The sequence below is a fragment of the Geotrypetes seraphini genome, chromosome 12, assembly GCF_902459505.1.
Source record: "Geotrypetes seraphini chromosome 12, aGeoSer1.1, whole genome shotgun sequence".
In the NCBI taxonomy this organism is placed as follows: domain Eukaryota; kingdom Metazoa; phylum Chordata; class Amphibia; order Gymnophiona; family Dermophiidae; genus Geotrypetes; species Geotrypetes seraphini.
In genome coordinates this window covers 83,790,442-83,808,778 of record NC_047095.1, presented here as the reverse complement: position 1 = coordinate 83,808,778, position 18,337 = coordinate 83,790,442, and the positions used below count along the sequence as shown (strand labels likewise).

Here is an 18,337-nt window from a genome sequence, read left to right as displayed (position 1 = left end):
TGTCCTCAAGGGCTTGCACTAATGTAGCATTTATAAAATCCTACAACTGGGCTGTAGTTCTTCCAATATTTCTTTATAATACTAAGAACATAAGAATTGCCGTTGCTGGGTCAGACCAAAGGTCCATCGTGCCCAGCAGTCTGCTACCGCGGCGGCCCCTAGGTCAAAGACCAATGTCCCAACCAGACCAGCCCTACCTTTGTGTGCTCCAGTTCAGCAGGAACTTGTCTAACTTTGTCTTGAATCCCTGGAGGGTGTTTTCCCCTACGACAGCCTCCAGAAGAGCGTCCCAGTTTTCCACCACTCTCTGGGTGAAAAAGAACTTCTTTACGTTTCTACGGATCTGTCCCCTTTTAACTTTAGAGAGTGCCCTCTCGTTCTCCCTACCTTGGAGAGGGTGAACAACCTGTCTTTATCTACTAAGTCCATTCCCTTCATTATCTTGAATGTTTCAATCATGTCCCCTTTCAGTCTCCTCTTTTCAAGGGAGAAGAGGCCCAGTGTCAGCAAGCTGAACTACTGTGCCACCCCCTTTATTTGCTGGACAAATCACTATAGACTGATCATTGGCCAAAGTCCTTAAGGTCTGCCTTTCTACCCTAGATAGATTATTAGGGTGTTCATCCTCCTTGGCCAAGTTCTTGATGGCTGCTAGGACCAGATTTTCAAAGACCTGATTATGCAAATCCACTGACCCTGGAGGTATCCATTTTGAACGTCTTTTTAATGGAAATGCTTGATCATTTTCACACGCAAAGCTGATGTTATCAGAAAACAGAGCAAGCCATTTCCAGTTCTAAAATGGCAGCCATAACTTCCCGTGGCAGTCTTGCGAGGTTGCCATGGGAAGTCATGGCCACCTTTTTTTCAATGTGGCAGAAGAGGGCAGGAGCAATTCAGGATGTTCCTGCCTCAAAGACACAAACTATACTATTGGACCCTTTACAAGGTAAGCCTGGGGAGGGCCTAATGGGGGGATGGGGGAGGATATTAGAGTGTTGGGTGATCCAGAGGGGGGGGCGCTACAATGTCAGGTTTCTATAGAAAATACAGACATTTTTGGCAGAAACTTGAACCCAGGTTTTGTGTCAATTTTAGTGCCAAATCTGAAATCGAAATTTAGATCCAGTCAGTCTTGACGCTATAAGTTATATGTGTAAGTTGGAGCCCTGCCCATGCTCTGATCGCATATTGTGCACACCCCTTTGCATTTATGCATGATCCTCAAATTCTTTAAATGATGCTCAAAACTGTGTGCACAAACTTGGGCTAGTGCCCAATTTGTACATGCAATTTAATTGAATAAGTCAATTAATGCCAATAATTGGCAGCTAACAATCAATTATTGGGGTTAAGTAGCATCAATTTGCATTTATGCACGCATCTTCTTGGTATTTTATGAAGATGCATAAGTACATTTGTAAGTACTGATCTGAAAAGGGAGCATGGCCAACGGAGAGGCATGAGACAGGTGTAAAAGATCAAGGAGTTTTACCTCACTAAGGCTGCCTTTATACCACTGGGCAGCAGCGGGTGCTAGGCAAAGGTAGAGAAACTACATCTCCCAGAATACATTGGGCTTTGCAGCTCAGAACTGAGATCAAATAGGAAGTAATATAATCCTGCTGAGTCACAGGAGTGGGTCTCAGGCAGCGAGGAGTGTAAATGCCACAGAGTACAGTGAGTTAGATAGGTCCCAGGGGAAGAGGGTTCCCTGAGAGAGAGGCACCAGAGAAAAAGAGAAAAATTAAAAAGAGGACATGTGGCCCACTCCATTCTGCCTCCAGCCCCGCCCAACACAAACTTCATCTCTTCTCCTTCTCTGATTCCAGGCTGTGACTGAAAGGCCTCTGAGCATGTGTGGATGCGAAGAGACGCTCTCACATGCATGCATGCACGCATGTGTGTGATATCATCATATCGCATCCATGCGTGCTTGGAGACCCTTCAGACATGGCCCCGAGCTCAGGGCCTTCCAAAATCCAGACAAACTGCTGAGTTTTGAAAATACATCTGGACATTCGGACATTCCTCTAAAAAGAGGACATGTCCGGGTTTTCCCGGACATCTGGGATTCCTAAGAAAGAGACTTCCAGTTTCCCTAGGTATGGGCTGAAGCAGACTGAAGCAGAGTGAATAGTTTTTGCGTATCTGAGGTAAGCCAAAGTGTGGACTCTTATTTCAGCTCTCTCTATAACTAGACCTTGTGCTGGGTGGACCATGTTAAACTAGTATAAGGCAAATATGAACAGTGAGCTAACAGAAGAGTGAAAGATAAAACATTTCTTTTGTTCATCTAAAAAGGGTATATTAGTTGTGTATGTACACTACAGACCTCTCTTTGCTATCCTACCTAACCTGTCACAGCAGGTCCGAGGTGTTCCTACAATTTGTGCAGTGTTATAGAATATGGGAGATCTTCACTTAATTTAGGTGTGAGGATTTATACCAGGTTTCAGCTGATTTAAATCCTTGTGCCTAAAATTAGATGCAGATCCAGCATTAAGCACAATTCTATATATGGTGCTGAACTCGGAGCTTTGTTTATAGAATAGCGCTTGGTGCTCATTTTTTTGGGTGCTGAATTTATCCCTATGCCACTTACCTGCACCATTACACAGTAGAATAGCACTTAGTTGCTCCATTGGCACATTCGTGGGTACTTGTACCCTAGGAGGATAATATTGACACAAAACTCAACACATCGCAAGAGTGGTGCTTAAGTGGAAGCCCCAGCAGCGGGGAAGTGTAACCGATGCCAGACTTCTACAGTCTCTATCCCATATGTGGCGAGAAGGATCAGGAGCAATTAGGCATATTTTATACCACATTCAATACATTAATATGTAAACTGCATGGATGTTATTACCAATGCGGTATATCAAACGTAAATAAAACGTGAAAACTTGGGTAGAGAGGGGAAGACATCTTATACTGGAACTTAGCAAGTATAATGAATAATTAATGGTTTGTTGCTTCAACGTTGCCTTGAGAAAGAATGTGACCGTTTGGGCAGACTGAATGGACCACAGAGGTCTTTATCTGCCTTTGTTTACTACTACTACTACTACTACTACTATTAATTATTTCTATAGCACTACCAGATGCACGCAGTGCTGTACAGAGTCACAAAGAGTAAGAAAGTATATCATGGATACAGTTAAGGGGAACAGTTAATCAGCTGGCTGAGTTGGAGGGCAGAGAGGAGTACAGGACAATCAAGCCATTGTGACATCACTGATGAGGTTGGCTCTTATTGGTAGAATGAGGCATTATGACATCATAATCTCTGCTCTGCTTTAGAGAGTTGCACGGGGACAGAAATCCCACCCATCCCCCCCATCCCCGTCAAGATCTTCTCCGTCCCCACCCATCCCTGACAGGATCCTCTCTGTCCCCACCCATCTCCGCAAGGAATTACCTCCATTCCCGCCCATCCCCATAAAAAGCAGCAATTACTTTTGACAGGCTCATCAATTCCACAGTTTCTTTTGTGTTTGTGCTGCTGTTTTCCTTGTGGAATCTCTTTGGTGGAACCCTTTTTTTGTTTTCTGTTCAGGTAATTAACTTATAAACCCCCTCTTTTACTAAGGCTGACATGTCCATTATATTATATGGACGAACCCTGCTTCCAAAGCCTTCCATCCCCATGGGAGTCCCGTTGGCTAGAGGGGGGGTCCCCGTGGGAGTCCCGTGGGCCAGAGGGGGGTCCCCCTGGGAGTCCCGTGGGTTAGGGTGGGATTCCTGCGGGACCCCCGCAGGATCCACGGGATTCCCGTGATCCCCGTTCCTGTGTAGACCTCTACTCTGCTTCCCAAAGACTGAAACTCTTCACACTACTACTACTATGAATTATTTCTATAGCTCTACCAAACGTACGCAGTGCTGTACAGAGTCACAAAGAGTATGAAAAACAGTCCCTGCTCGAAAGAGCTTACAATCTAAACAGGCAAGACAGACAAACAAGATGTCATGGATACAGTTAAAGGGAACAGTTAATCAGCTGGCTGGGTTGGAGGGCAGAGGAGTAGGTTTAAGGATTGAAAGCTATATCAAAAAGGTGGGTTTACTATTTTACTATGTTAAACGTAAGAGTGCTAGTATTCTACATATGTACGTGCACAGGAACTTGTAAATGTGGTCATCTAAGTTAGAGAACAGCCCTTAAAATGTATCCTTAAAATGTATAATGTACTACATAAGAACATAAGAATTGCCACTGCTGTTAGATAATTCCAGGTCTAATAGATGTTGGCATTGTCATCATGATATAGGGACTTTGGATCATCTGTTATATTATTGTCCTTTGATACTTAATTTCTGGAAATCAATTTGGAGACAAATTAATCTTATTCTTGATTCAGCAATTCCCCTAACATATGAAGCCATAATCTGTGGTACGTTTTTACATGTCAAGCCTTCTTTGGATAAATATAAAAGTCAACTTTTTATGATAATGACGGGAATAGCTATCCAATTGATTATACATAATTGGAAGAGGTATGACAGACTAAATTACACATTTTGGTGGACAAATGTTTGTACCACGTATAAATATGAAAAAATGAATGCATGGAGGGGCATAATAAAAAGGGACATCTAAGTCCGTTTACGTCCATCTCGCAAGTTGTCCAAAGTTAAAAAGAGCCTAAGGACAAGTCACATGATGTCATGAGCGTGTGAGGACGTCTCCTCGCTTGCTCCGGGGCTACCCTGCATACTTTTTTGCAATTTACGACGTTTTTCCCCACTTTTCTCGTGGGTACACTGTCTTTTGGGACTTTTTCCTTGCATGGACAAATATATAACAAGATCTCGGGATTCCATGCAGGCAAAATCGGCACGAAAGGATCGGGAGCGAGTGCGGCCTAGCGAGACCAAGATGGCGGCAAGCCCCGCGGCGGCGGTCTCACACCTCACGGAGACTGCGCTGAGTGATATAAAGGAGGCAATCGCTCAGGTACTGGGGCCCAAATTAGAATCGTTAACTGCGCAGATCTCGAACATTGAGAGCCTGTTAGCGGCTGCAGCGGCTCGCACGACCGAATTGGAACAGCGGGTCTCCACCTTGGAGGATACCTCCACGGCTCGAGGTACTGACCTTAGCGCGTTGCAGGCGCAGGTTCGAGCCCAAGCCGACAAGCTGGATGACTTAGAAAATCGCTCGCACCGCTCGAACCTGCGCTTGATGGGCATTCCAGAAACGATTGCAGACCGCTTATTGCTGGACGTGCTGGAACGCTGGTTGCGGGAGGAGTTCCCACTTCCTCCTTCTATGGGGCCTTTGTGCTTAGAACGGGCGCACCGCTTGGGCCCCCGTCCTGGCCTGGAAACACGCCCGCGGGTGGTCATCCTGAAGCTTTTGAATTTCAGGCATAAAGTGGAGCTCCTACAACAATATCGAGCTAAGAGGGATGCCTTGAAATATAATGGAACTTTGGTTCGCATTAGCCAGGATTTTTCTATGGTGCTGCAGGAACGGAGGAGGCCCTTCTACCCTCTTTGTGCGCAACTTTCGGAGCTTAAACAGCGGTTTCAATTCAACTACCCGGCCCTTTTGCGGATCCAACGTAATGGAGTCTGGAAGTCTTTTCAGTCCCCTGAGGCAGCAGCTGAATTTATCAAGCTTCTTGGTAACCCCAGTCCGGGGGAGGACTGACTATGTGGACTTTATTTATTCTGAGAGGTTTGATAATGATACCTGACTGTTAGCTTTTTCTGTTTGAAGGGGGATAATGTCTTATAGGCTCTTGAGAGCTTTATATTTCAGCTGGTCGGGGTGGCCCTGGATGAGGCGTCTTTCGTGACCTGTATCTCTCCCACATGATGGGGGTTTTTGGGACTGTTGGAGGGTATGGGGGGATGGGCATTTCTGGGTGGCGGCAGCGGCAGCGGCATTACTAGGGCATTTTGTGTTATATCCTGTTTGTTGTCTGGGGTTTATTTTTCTAAGGTTGTTTGCATGGTTTGAATGGAGTGTGTATGTGGAGTCTTGGGGTGAGGCTGGGCGCCCTGGGACATTTCCTACTGGAGGGTTCACTTGCTTTGGTGTGCATGGTGGGGTTCCTTATGGGTGACCGGACGTTACGTATACTTTCCTGGAATGTGTCGGGAATTACATCCCCTGCTAAACGCACAAAAATTTTGTCCTAATTGAAGCATCATTCGGCTGATATAGCCTGCCTACAGGAGACTAGACTCACGGATTTGGAACACCAGAAACTCCGGAGAGGTTGGGTTGGGGACCTACACTATGCTTCTTCTCCAGGGAAGAGGGCAGGGGTAGCCATACTAGTTAGGAAGGGCTTGCCATGTACACTCCAGGTCCTGAGGCGTGATCCTCAAGGTCGCTACCTTTTGGTGAAAGTGGTTGGACCTGGTGGGCCCTTTAGGTTATTGGTGGGCTATGGCCCTAATGGATATCAACATTCATTCTTCCAAAATTTGGTTAATATTTGTTTACAGGATTCTGAGTGTCCACTGATACTAGTAGGTGACTTGAATCAAGTATTAGATTCGGGCATGGACCGCTCTGGGGTAACGGGAGTGACGCAGGTAAAACAAACTAAGGGTATTCCTTATCTTTGTCGAGCTTTGGGGTTGGTGGACCCCTGGAGGTTACTTCACCCTACTGAGCGGGATTATACGCACCAGTCTAGAGCCCATGGTTCTTTTTCTAGAATCGATTACACCTTACTTTCTGAAACCTTGTTTGCTCGGGTCTCTGAGGCAACAATAGGCCCCCTTGAAGTGTCAGATCATCACATGATCTGGCTTGATGTTGCGGTGGGAGGTCCTGTGGGTCCTGGGTCAGGATGGAGATTTCCCTCTTATCTGCATGATGATGCTCACTTCCATAAATTTCTCTTGGAAAAATGGGAGGCCTATTGTTCCTTTAATGCCCTACATATAGATCAACCTATATTGTTTTGGGACACAGCAAAAGCAGTGTTGCGTGGGGACATCATAGCTTATGTTGCTTCTAGGACCCGACGCATAGCGCATCATATAGTACAGCTTGAACGTCTGTCAGGGCAGTTAAAACGAGATTTGTTGACCACCCCCACAGTGGCTAATAATGACGTGTATAAAACAGTGCTGGCTGAGTTAAATTCCCATGAACGTACAAAAAAATTGCTGTTTTATCGAAAATTTCAATTCTACAAATATGGTAATAAAGCGGGAAAATTATTAGCGTCCGTAACTAAGAGCTGGACGGGATCCAGATACATCTCCATGATACGAGAGAGCTCGGGAAAGACGTTGACTTCAGCGGTGGATATTTCAGCTAGCTTTAAAACCTACTTTGAGGCTTTCTATGCTTCACCGGGTCCTTATACGGGTCCCGATGTGTGCGATTACTTGGAGGATGCGGGGATGCCCCGATTATCAGCAGCCCAGGTATCCCGGTTGGATAGACCTTTGCACCTACAGGAGGTGCTGCAGTCGATACAGAAATTGAAGTCCTGTACGGCCCCGGGGCCGGACGGTTATTCCCTGGAGTTTTTTAAGATCTTATCTTCCTCCATAGGGGGGTCTCTCTTGGATTACTACACGGCGGTCCAGGCCCACGGTACATTCCCCCGCTATGCTAATGACGCCCTGATTACCTTGATTCCGAAACCATCTAAATTGCCCACTGACATTGAATCTTATCGACCGATATCTCTATTGAATGTTGATATTAAAATTTTGGCTCGTGTATTGGCGGATAGGTTAGCACCCTTGTTGCCTACTATTATTGTGCCTGAGCAGGTGGGCTTTGTTCGGACGCGACATTCCGTACTTAATGTTCGCCGGGTATTATTGGCATTTTTCCGAGCACAGCAGACTCATTACCCTGGTTTATTAGTTGGGTTAGATGCGGCAAAAGCCTTTGACAAGGTTCATTGCCATTACTTGTTCCAGGTATTACAGCATATAGGGCTCCCTGATAGTTACTTGGCACTGATCCGTACGCTTTACTTGGGACCCACTGCCTCAGTATTGGTTAATGGGGTGAGATCCCTCACTTTTCCTGTGGGCAGGGGGACGCAACAGGGTTGTCCGCTGTCACCCTCCTTTTTCTTTTGTACTTGGACCCTTTGCTATGCACACTTCAGAGAGATGATGAGATCGTGGGGTTGCCAGAGGGTTCTTCCCAGTTACGGGTGTTGGCGTTTGCAGACGATCTTTTACTTACTTTGGGTCACCCCCATCGTTCATTGTCCCGAGCATTGGACCTATTGGACGAGTTTCATCTCTACTCAGGTTTAGTTCTCAATAAGCAGAAGTCATTGGTGCTTCCGACCTCGCCTGAGGTGCGTCAGACCTGGCAGGGAGAGTTTCCTTTACAGTGGGCCCCTTCCCAATTGATTTATTTAGGGGTGGTTATTCCTCAGAATTTGGACAGGCTTTATCCTGCTAATGTTTTGCCCTTACTCCGTTGTACAGCGACCACTCTGTATAATTGGCGGAAACTTCCCCTATCCTTTTCTGGCCGAATTGCTCTTTATAATATGATGATACTACCACAATAGCTTTATATATTACAAATGCTTCCTATTATGTTAACACCAACACATTTATCTCAACACAACTCACATCTTTCTGCATACCTGTGGCAGGGGAAACGGGCTAGGATTTTGTTATTTAAGTTGATGTTACCAATTAATCAGGGGGGGGGGTTGGGTCTTCTGAGTGTTTCTAGGTTTAACCTTGCCTGTCAATTGCGGCATATACATGACTGGTTCTGTAATACTACCTGTTTTTCATTACCTGAGATTTAATGTTTTTCTTTTCAGCTTTACCATTTTAGCTATCTCTTACATGCTGTCCACTTGCTGGACTTGCCTCTGTTACAATTGCACCCACTATTACCAGCAATGCATAAGGCTTGGAAAATGATGTGTAAGATGTTGAAGATTTCCCCCTGTGGAACGCCTTATCTCTCCATAGCTGGTAATGGAGACTTCTTACCGGGCTTGGACTCTGCAACATTCCGGCGTTGGGCCACCGTGGGTCTTCAGTACGTGTCACAGGTGGTGCTTCATACGGGGCTTCCTGTCCCCTTTGCCGAGCTACAGACATTGTTTCATCTTTCCCCTGTGGATTGGTTTGCTTATCGACAACTTCGGCATTACTTGCGGACCTTGACTCCGGTGGTGTTGAGAGAGGATGTTCAAAACAGTTTACAGGAAGCTCTTTGTCTTACAGCTCAAGAGCCCATACCGTTGAAATTTTATCATAAGTTCCTGCAGGAGCTCTCTGGTGACCTGGACTTTCTTACCTTGGCCCAGAAATGGTCAACTGATTTTCAAGTGCCTATTTCTGATGATATGATCCGTAAAGGCATTCGTTTGGGGCATGGATCAGTACGGGACATTGCTGTGGAAAATGCGCGCAGCCTATGGCATCTTTTGGACACATGTTTTGGACTTGCCCCTTGGTGTCTGCCTTCTGGTTGCAACTGGTGTCTGCTGTGGCTCGGCTTTGGGGTTGTTCATGGAGGATGCATCCAAGTTTTCTCTTCACTCTACAGATTCGTTTTCACCCGCCTCGATCAGGTTGTGCGGCCTTCATTAAGAAAACTGTATTACTAGGCAGGAAATGTGTCCTATTACAGTGGCTCTCACCTCAGCCTCCTTCTATTCAGCAGTGGAGAGCATTAATGTTACAGCAAATGTTACTGGAACGGAAAGACATTGTGGACATGTCTGCTAAAGCAGGCCGGTTGTTTCGTCAGTGTTGGTATTCTTTTAGTTTGACCTTTACTCATTATGTTCAAAGACAACTTTGGGATATTTGATTTGTTTACTGCTCCCATTTCGACTGTGTTATTCTTTGGGAATGTTTACCGCTGCTGCTGCCCAGGAGGGGTGGGGGGGGGGGGGGGGTTGGGGGGATAGGGGATCGGAGTTGTATTATGACTAAATATTTATGACTTACTGTATATTGTGTGTTTTCTTGCTGGTTTAATAAAAATGACTTACACATAAAAAGAGCCTAAGACACATTTTCGAAAGAGACGTCCAACTTTTTTTTACTTTCGGGATCATCAAGTTTGCTGACAACACAAAGCTATGCCGGGCAATCAGATCGCAGAAGGATTGCGAGGTACTCCAGAGTGACCTGTGTCAGTTAGAGAAATGGGTGGAGAAATGGCAGATGAAGTTTAATGTGGAAAAGTGCAAGGTAATGCATTTAGGCAGTAAGAACAAGGAATACGAGTATAAAATGTCAGGTGCAACTCTGGGTAAGAGCAAACAAGAAAAGGACCTGAGTGTACTGATAGATAGGACCCTGAAACCGTCGGCACAATGCGCGGCAGTGGCAAAGAAAGCAAATAGAATGTTAGGCATGATAAAGAAAGGAATCGTGAGTAGATTGGAGAGAGTTATAATGCCGCTTTATAGGGCAATAGTCAGACCACACTTGGAATACTGTGTCCAACATTGGTCTCCCAACCTAAAGAAGGATATAAAACTGCTGGAGAGGGTGCAGAGACGAGCAACGAAGCTAATAAATGGTATGGAGAACTTGGAATACGAGGAACGACTTAAGAAACCGGGACTGTTCTCCCTTGAGAAGAGGAGACTACGAGGGGATATGATTGAGACTTTCAAAATACTGAAAGGAATCGACATAATAGAGCAGGAAAGAAAATTATTTACAATGTCCAACGTGACACGGACTAGAGGACATGGACTGAAGCTAAGGGGAGACAAGTTCAGGAAAAATATCAGGAAGTTCTGCTTCATGCAACGAGTGGTGGACATCTGGAATGCTCTCCCAGAGGAGGTTATTGCGGAATCCACGGTTCTAGGATTTAAAAGCAAATTAGATGCACATCTCCTTACGAGAGGCATAGAGGGATATGGGTGACTAAAATTACACCATGTGTACACCTGACTGGGCCTCTGCGTGTGCGGATCACTGGACTCGATGGACTGTAGGTCTGATCCGGAGATGGCGGTTCTTATGTTTTTATGTTATGTTCTTATGTCTAATTATACGTCCTGCCGATCTGATCGTCCAAGCTGCTAAATTGTCCATCTTTATACCACATTTCCGTCCAACTTTTCATCCAAGTCCAAAACGCCTAGAACAAGCCCTGTTGGACGTGGGAGGGGTCTGCAAAGTGATGGACTGAACACTCAGACATGGCACCTAAATAGTGGAGTACCTTACAGGGCACTGCTGTGAACTTCACAAAAAGGGTGCCATAGCTTCTCCTCACTACAGCTCCCTTATAGGTTTATGTTTATGTTTATTTTATTAATTTGATGAATCGCCTATCCATAATTTACTAAGCGATTTACAATAAGATACATAAGCATTTTAAAAAACATACTAATAATATTAAGTAAAAGGTAAAAAAAAGACTCATGAACAGACTCATGATAGTGAGCCCCCAAAACCTCCTCCAGAATCCCCTAGACCCACTTATCTACCATCCCAATAGCCCTTATGGCTGCAGGAGCCACTTATATGCCAGCCAAAAAGGGTTTTGGGGGTGTATAGGGCAGTGCACATGTTTAAGTATCAATGTAGTGATTACAGGGGCTTATGGACATGGGTCCTCTTCTCTATGGGTCCCTAACCCACCCCCAGGATGACTTAAACTGCCTCTGGGCTGGACGACTAGGCTTTCCTATGCCAGGCGGCCAGGTGATGATGGTCTGGAGGCTGAAATTTAAAGTTGTGAATATTATTTTTATGGGGGTGGTTGGTGATCACTGTGGTAGTGTGTGTGGGGTCTGTGTTATGTGCTTGTAGTGCTTATCTGGTGAGTTTAGGTGGGTTTTTGTGACTTAGACCATGTTTTACATGGCCTTAAGTCACAACATCCAAGTTCCATCTAGGCTCTGTTGTTAAACTTTCGGTTATACATGCTATACAACTAAGTCTAATCTGGCCCACATCCCGCCCAACTCCCACCCTCGACACACCTCCCGAAACGCCCCGTTTAGCTTTGGACGTTGAGCGGCACTATGAAGGCCTAGGTCATTTAGAAATACGTCCAAAACCCGGTTTTATTATTGGCACTTGGACGTTTTTGAGAATGTTCGTCCAAGTGCCGACTTAGGCCGGTTTTTGGACGTTTTTCTCTTTCAATTATGAGCCCCAGAGTATTTGGGGTTTAGCAGTACATTTAATAGTGTGGAGTCCATTGACTATATTTGTTACATCATAATAATTGTAATGTATTTATTTATTTAATTTTGAGGTTGGTAGAATTCCTTACACATCCAGGGGAGGGAAAGATATTTTGTTTATTAAAATACTTAATTATAATATTATAATTACATAATTAGTCTTATTGTAGTAATTTGCTAAGGGGGGAAGAAAATGATTGTTCTAAGTATAAATTATATGTTTAATAATGCGTTTTATGAAATATTTATGTTTAGATATTTGTATTGCATTGTCAAACTTTAAAAATCAATAAAGATTTATATAAAAAAAAAGAATTGCCACTGCTGGGTCAAACCAATGGTCCATTGTGCCCAGCAGCCTGCTCACGCAGCAGCCCTTAGGTCAAAGACCAATGCCCTAACTGAGACTAGCCTTACCTGCGTACGTTCTGGTTCAACAGGAACTTCTCTAACTTTGTCTTGAATCCCTGGAGGGTGTTTTCCCCTATAACAGCCTCCGGAAGAGCTTTCCATTTTTTAACAATCTCTGGGTGAAGAAGAACTTCCTTACATTTGTACGGAATATATTCCCTTTTAACTTTAGAGAGTACCCTCTCGTTCTCCCTACCTTGGAGAGGGTGAACAACCTGTCTTTATCTACTAAGTCTATTCCCTTCATTATCTTGAATGTTTCGATCATGTCCCTCTCAATCTCCAGTTTCTCTAATCTCTCCCTGTACGGCAACTCCTCCAGCCCCTTAACCATTTTAGTTGCTCTTCTCTGGACCCTTTTGAGTAGTACTGTGTCCTTCTTCATGTACTGGACACAGTATTCCAGGTGAGGGCGTACCATGGTCCGGCATGATAACCTTCTCCGATCTATTTGTGATCCCCTTCTTAATAATTCCCAGCATTCTGTTTGCCATTTTCGCCAACACCGTGCATTGCGTGGATGGCTTCATTAACTTGTCAACCAGTACTCCCAAGTCTCTTTCCTGGGGGGTCTCTCCAAGTACTGCACCGGACATCCTGTATTAGTATATAAGATTTTTGTTACCGACATGCATCATCTTACACTTATCCACATTAAACCTCATTTGCCATGTCGCATCCCATTTCTCGAGCGTGTTTATGTCACGTTGCAGGTCTTCGCAATCCTCCTGCATCTTCATTACTCTGAATAACTTTGTATCATCTGCAAATTTAATCACCTCACTCGTCATACTAATTTCCAGGTTGTTTATAAATAAGTTGAAGAGCACGGGTACAAGCACTGAACCCTGCGTCACTCCACTCATGACGCTTTTCCAGTCTGAGTATTGTCCATTTACCCCCATTCTCTGTTTCCTATCCGCCAGCCAGTTTTTAATCCACGTGATTATTTCACCCTCAATTCCATGGCTCGCAATTTTTCGAAGTAGTTGTTCATGCGGAACCTTGTCGAACGCCTTCTGAAAATCCAGATATACAATGTCGACCGGGTCAACCTTGTCTATCTGCCTGTTTTCTCCCTCGAAGAAGTGCAGGAAGTTCATCAAGCAAGATCTTCCTTTGCTGAAGCCGTGCTGGCTGGTCCTCATCAGATCGTGTCCATCAAAGTGATCAATGATGCGGTCCTTTATCAGCGCCTCTACCATCTTTCCCAGTACCGAGGTCAGACTCACCGGTCTGTAGTTTCCCGGATCTCCCCTCAAACCTTTCTTGATTGGCGTAACGTTTGCCACTTTCCAGTCTTCCGGAATCCTTCCCGATTTGATTGACAGATTGGCTATTAGTTGAAGCTATAGCCCCTTTCAGTTCCTTGATTACCCTCGGATGGATGCCATCCAGTCCTGGGGATTTATCATTTTTAAGCCTATCAATCTGCTTGTATACCTCTTCTAGACTGACCGTCAACCCTGTCAGTTTCCAGTCTTCATTTCCTGCTTATAGCCTGTTGGCTTCCGGTATGTTGTGTATGTCCTCTTCGGTAAATACAGACGCAAAAAATGTGTTCAGTTTGTCAGCGATGGCTTTGTCCTCCTTTAGCACTCCCTTTATTCCATGGTCATCCAACGGCCCCACCGCTTCCTTCACGGGTTGTTTCTCCTTAATTTATCGAAAGAATGGCTTAAAGTTTTTTGCCTACTTGGCTATTTTTTCCTCATAGTCTCTTTTGGCCTCTCGTACTGCCTTGATGTTGTTTGTGCTTTTTCCAGTTTTTGTCCGTTTTTGACCTTTTCCATTCCTTAAACAAAGTCTTCTTGTCTCTGATTGCTTTCTTCACCGCTACAGTGAGCCACACCAGTTCCTTGTTCTTTTTCCCCTTGGATTCCTTGTTGATACGTGGTATATATAGATTTTGTGCCTCGGTGACTGTGTCCTTAAAAAGGGACCATGCTTGCTCTAGCATTTTTACAGTGCTTAGCCTCTTCTTAATCTTCTTCCCCACCATGAGTCTCATCCCTTCGTAATTCCCTTTTCGGAAGTTCAGTACCGTGGCTGTCGTTCTGGATCGATGTTTTGCCCCTATGTCCAGGTTAAAGTGGATCATATTGTGATCACTGGTTCCCAGCGTCCCTTCTACTTCTATACCTTGCGTCGGTCCTCGTAATCCATTTAAAATTAAGTCCAGAATTGCATTTCCTCTCGTATTTATTTTTTTCCCAATTCTTTATTATTTTCAAAACTTACAATAAGTGTAACAATAAAATACAACATTTTCTTCAATACCACACTTAATACTCGTATTTTTCTTGACAGGAAGCAATCACTACAGCATCCAGGAACTTGGTCTCCCTACTGCAGCCGGAGGTGCCTAGGTTCCAGTCTATCCCCGGATAATTGATGTCACCCATGATAACTGCGTTGCCTCCTTTGCAGTTGCGTTTAATCTCGTCCGTCATTTTTCCATCAATTTCTTTGGAATGGCCTGGCGGTCGGTAGTAGATGCTGATCTTCGTTTCCGTTCCATTTGATCCTGGAATTTTAACCTATAGAGACTCTACCTTATTTTTTGTTTCCGGCGTGTTCTCTCCGGTAGACTCAATTCCCTTTTTGACATCTAGGGCAATACCCCCACATTTTTGACCTACTCTGTCTCTGTGGTTTAGCTTGTATCCCGGTAGCACAGTGTCCCAGACATTTTCCTTGTTCCACCATGTTTCCGTGATGCCAATGAAGTTGAGGTTATCTTTTTGTGCCATAATTTCCAATTCCCCCATCTTATTCCTTAGGCTCCTTGCATTTATGTACATACACTTGAGTTTGCAGCCTGTTACTTTATTGTATGTTTTAATTTATTTAATATGAGTATTAGTCTGTAAGTCAACAAGAACTATGCTAAGAAGCAGATTATAAATAAAATGAAATGAAAATTGTTATTGGGAGGGCCAGAAAATGGTGGAAATGAGGATCATCATGAAACTAAGGGTGACTTGCGACAGAACACCATGAGCCTGTAATCTAACTGAACATAAACATTTTCCACTTCAATTTCATAATCGTTGTTCTTCTAAGTTGCTTCCCATACCTCTTGCTGATTGTTTGAATTACATGAAGTCTCTTACTATAGTACTTTAGGAATTTAGGGCCCCTTTTACAAAGCCATGGTAGTAATGCTGCCACAGTAAATGCACCGAAGGCCATTCAATTCCTATGGGCTTCAGTGCATTTAAAACTGCAGCATCGCAACTGTGGCTTTGTAAAAGGGACCCTTAATGTCATATATACTCCTTTATGTTTACGTTAATGTTGTAGGAGCACTTTCTTTGTCTCTAACTGTATGTCTCTTTTGCTCTCTACGCTTTGGATACCCTAGGACCATGCTTCTCAACCCAGTCCTCAGGGCACATCCAGTCAGTTTTTCAAGATATCTACAATGCATTAGATAGATTTATTTACATCGTCTCCTTAGTATGCAAATCTCTCTCATTCATATTCATTGTGGATATCCTGAAAACCCAACTGGCTGACTGCCCCAAGGAATGGTTGAGAACCTCTGTCCTAGGGATTCCAAGACTTAATTTAATAAGACCTGTGATCCTTTCTATTAGTTTTTCCAATGCTGTGGATTGTCTTCCTCCTAGGTTCACCTCTAGATAAGTTGGTATCCAGTCTCTCTGACCTATCTAATCGCTTGGACTCCAGGAAAAAAGTTCAGCCTGGGGAGTTTGCAGAAATGATGAAGCTGAGAGAGGAAACTCATCACTTGAGTAAGTTAGCCCTCATGATAGAAGAGAATGGCAGGGGAGAAGAGTCTATTGTCTGCTTTTCCTGAATGAGAAATGTTTGTCTGGGCTCTAGGATCAAGAACAGTAAGTGAGAGCTCTTTGGAAGAGCTTCTGATAAGGTCATGAAGATGAAATGATGCCAAGCTTCAATACGCTAGCACCAGCAGTGAAATTATTTTTTATAGCTGCAGTCCTGTCCCTGAATATGAATCTAGGAAGCTATGGTACCATTGTTACCTTCGCTTATCATATTTAGACTCCAGAATTAACTCCTCCTATACTAGACAGTGTTGAATATATTTTAAATTATCTTGATTATGTTTTTGAATTTTGATTGAATTATTCCTTAGGTAACTGCTTGGGAAGAACACCAAGTATGAGGTATGGGGTGAGACAAAACACCAGACTCCCAACCCATGGGGCCATATCGAGTAGGAGGATTTTGGTTGGGATTAGGGAAAGAGGGGAGGGAGGGGGAGCGCTAACTCTCAAGACCTCACCTCAGTGGTATGCTGTTCTCCTGCATGGCATGAGTTCTTTCATTCCTCAGACACTACATGAAGTCTACTGTCTATTCCTCTGAATAAAACAATTTAGTGCTGATTTCTTCCAACTAAAGAAGATCAACATAAGAGCTGAGGGGGAAATAAACACCAGAATGTAGGGATGGAACGCCAAGAAAAAGGTCTTTTACTAAAACACTGCATTTGATCTGGATTATAGCTAGCTCTTGATCTCCTTCCTTCTCCTGGTTCCTCTGCATTCCCCTTTCTCCATTAGACCCAGAAGAACCTCACTGTAGAATACAGGTGTCCTACTTCAGCCCTTGCTGACCACCTGCAACATGAGAACACTTCACAGCATTTTCATTCCTGTCCCGGTCAGACAGTGGCCTGACAGTCCCTTACTGTGGGTTACAGGATCCCTCCTTCAGCTCTGGCTGCCCACCAGCAGGGTCTGGACTCCTCAGTGGCTTGCAATTCCCCCTCCCCCACCACCAACACCATAGGATCCAGGCATCCCTCTTAGATCCTGGCTGCCTACCAGTAGTGTGGAGAATGAAACAAAGACCTCTAAATCCTCCATATAAAGGGTTACACACTTTAGGGCTGATATTCAGACCACAGGAGGCCACTAGCATTGAATTTCTGGTCTAGGTACAGCAGTGGTAGACATAGCTGGTCAAGCTGTTAGTCATCGGCTGACTGGCTAATTCATAGTGACAAAAGATATACCTGTTATTTAGGCTAGTTGCTTACTAGGATATTCAGTGAGAGATAGCCAACTATCTCCCACTGAATATCGGCAGTTAGCCGGTTGAGCGCTATTTAGCCAGCCAGGAGCCATTCCCACCTAGCTAAATAGCACTTTATATCAGGTGGTTTGCTTTTATATGATATCTAGGGCACATCTCCTTTGGGCATATCACCTCACTCCTCTCAACATATAGGAGTCCTTTTACTAAACTGAGGTAAGCACTAGCATATGCTTGCCACACTTTTTTTATAAAGGCTTACTGTGGGACATGCACTAGCATCCCATGATAAATGTGCCAATTTGCACACTCGCACCACTCGCTAGAAATGTATTTTTTATTTTCTTGGAAGGGGGCATGTTAGGGGGTGGAGAGTGGACACGACAATGCTAATCAGCACGTGAGGCACTGCCGCATGCTAATTTATTAGCACAAAATTAGAACGGGGGTCTTTACTGTCTACAAAATAAGTGGCAGTAGGGGGTCATGTGGTAAGATTTGTTTTCATGTCCATGTGCTAATGGAAAAATTAGCACATGGCCATAAATTCAGAAACTGGGAAAAGTGGCCATTTTCCAGCTGCAGCAAAAATGGCCTTAGCATATAGAAAAGACCCACATAAGGGGTGCGCTAAGGCCACTTTTGCCTCTGCTTTATGGAAAGGGCCCCATAGATCCTGTGGGACACAGGTTACCATGTACAATACAAAAAAACCTACACCACAGAAGACGGAGGGGAGAAGAGAGAAGCAATGG

At 44.3% G+C, this 18,337-nt stretch overlaps 1 protein-coding gene across 3 annotated transcripts in view; it reads left to right on the top strand.

Annotated features, from left to right (window-relative positions):
- Positions 1-18,337, top strand: part of LOC117346763 (hydroxymethylglutaryl-CoA synthase, cytoplasmic-like) — an 83,507-nt gene that overhangs the window by 62,979 nt on the left and 2,191 nt on the right. For all 3 annotated transcript variants that reach the window (XM_033916842.1, XM_033916840.1, XM_033916841.1), the window contains one exon: positions 16,184-16,309. In XM_033916842.1, the coding sequence (XP_033772733.1) occupies positions 16,184-16,309 (126 nt within the window). The remainder of the gene's footprint in view (positions 1-16,183; positions 16,310-18,337) is intronic.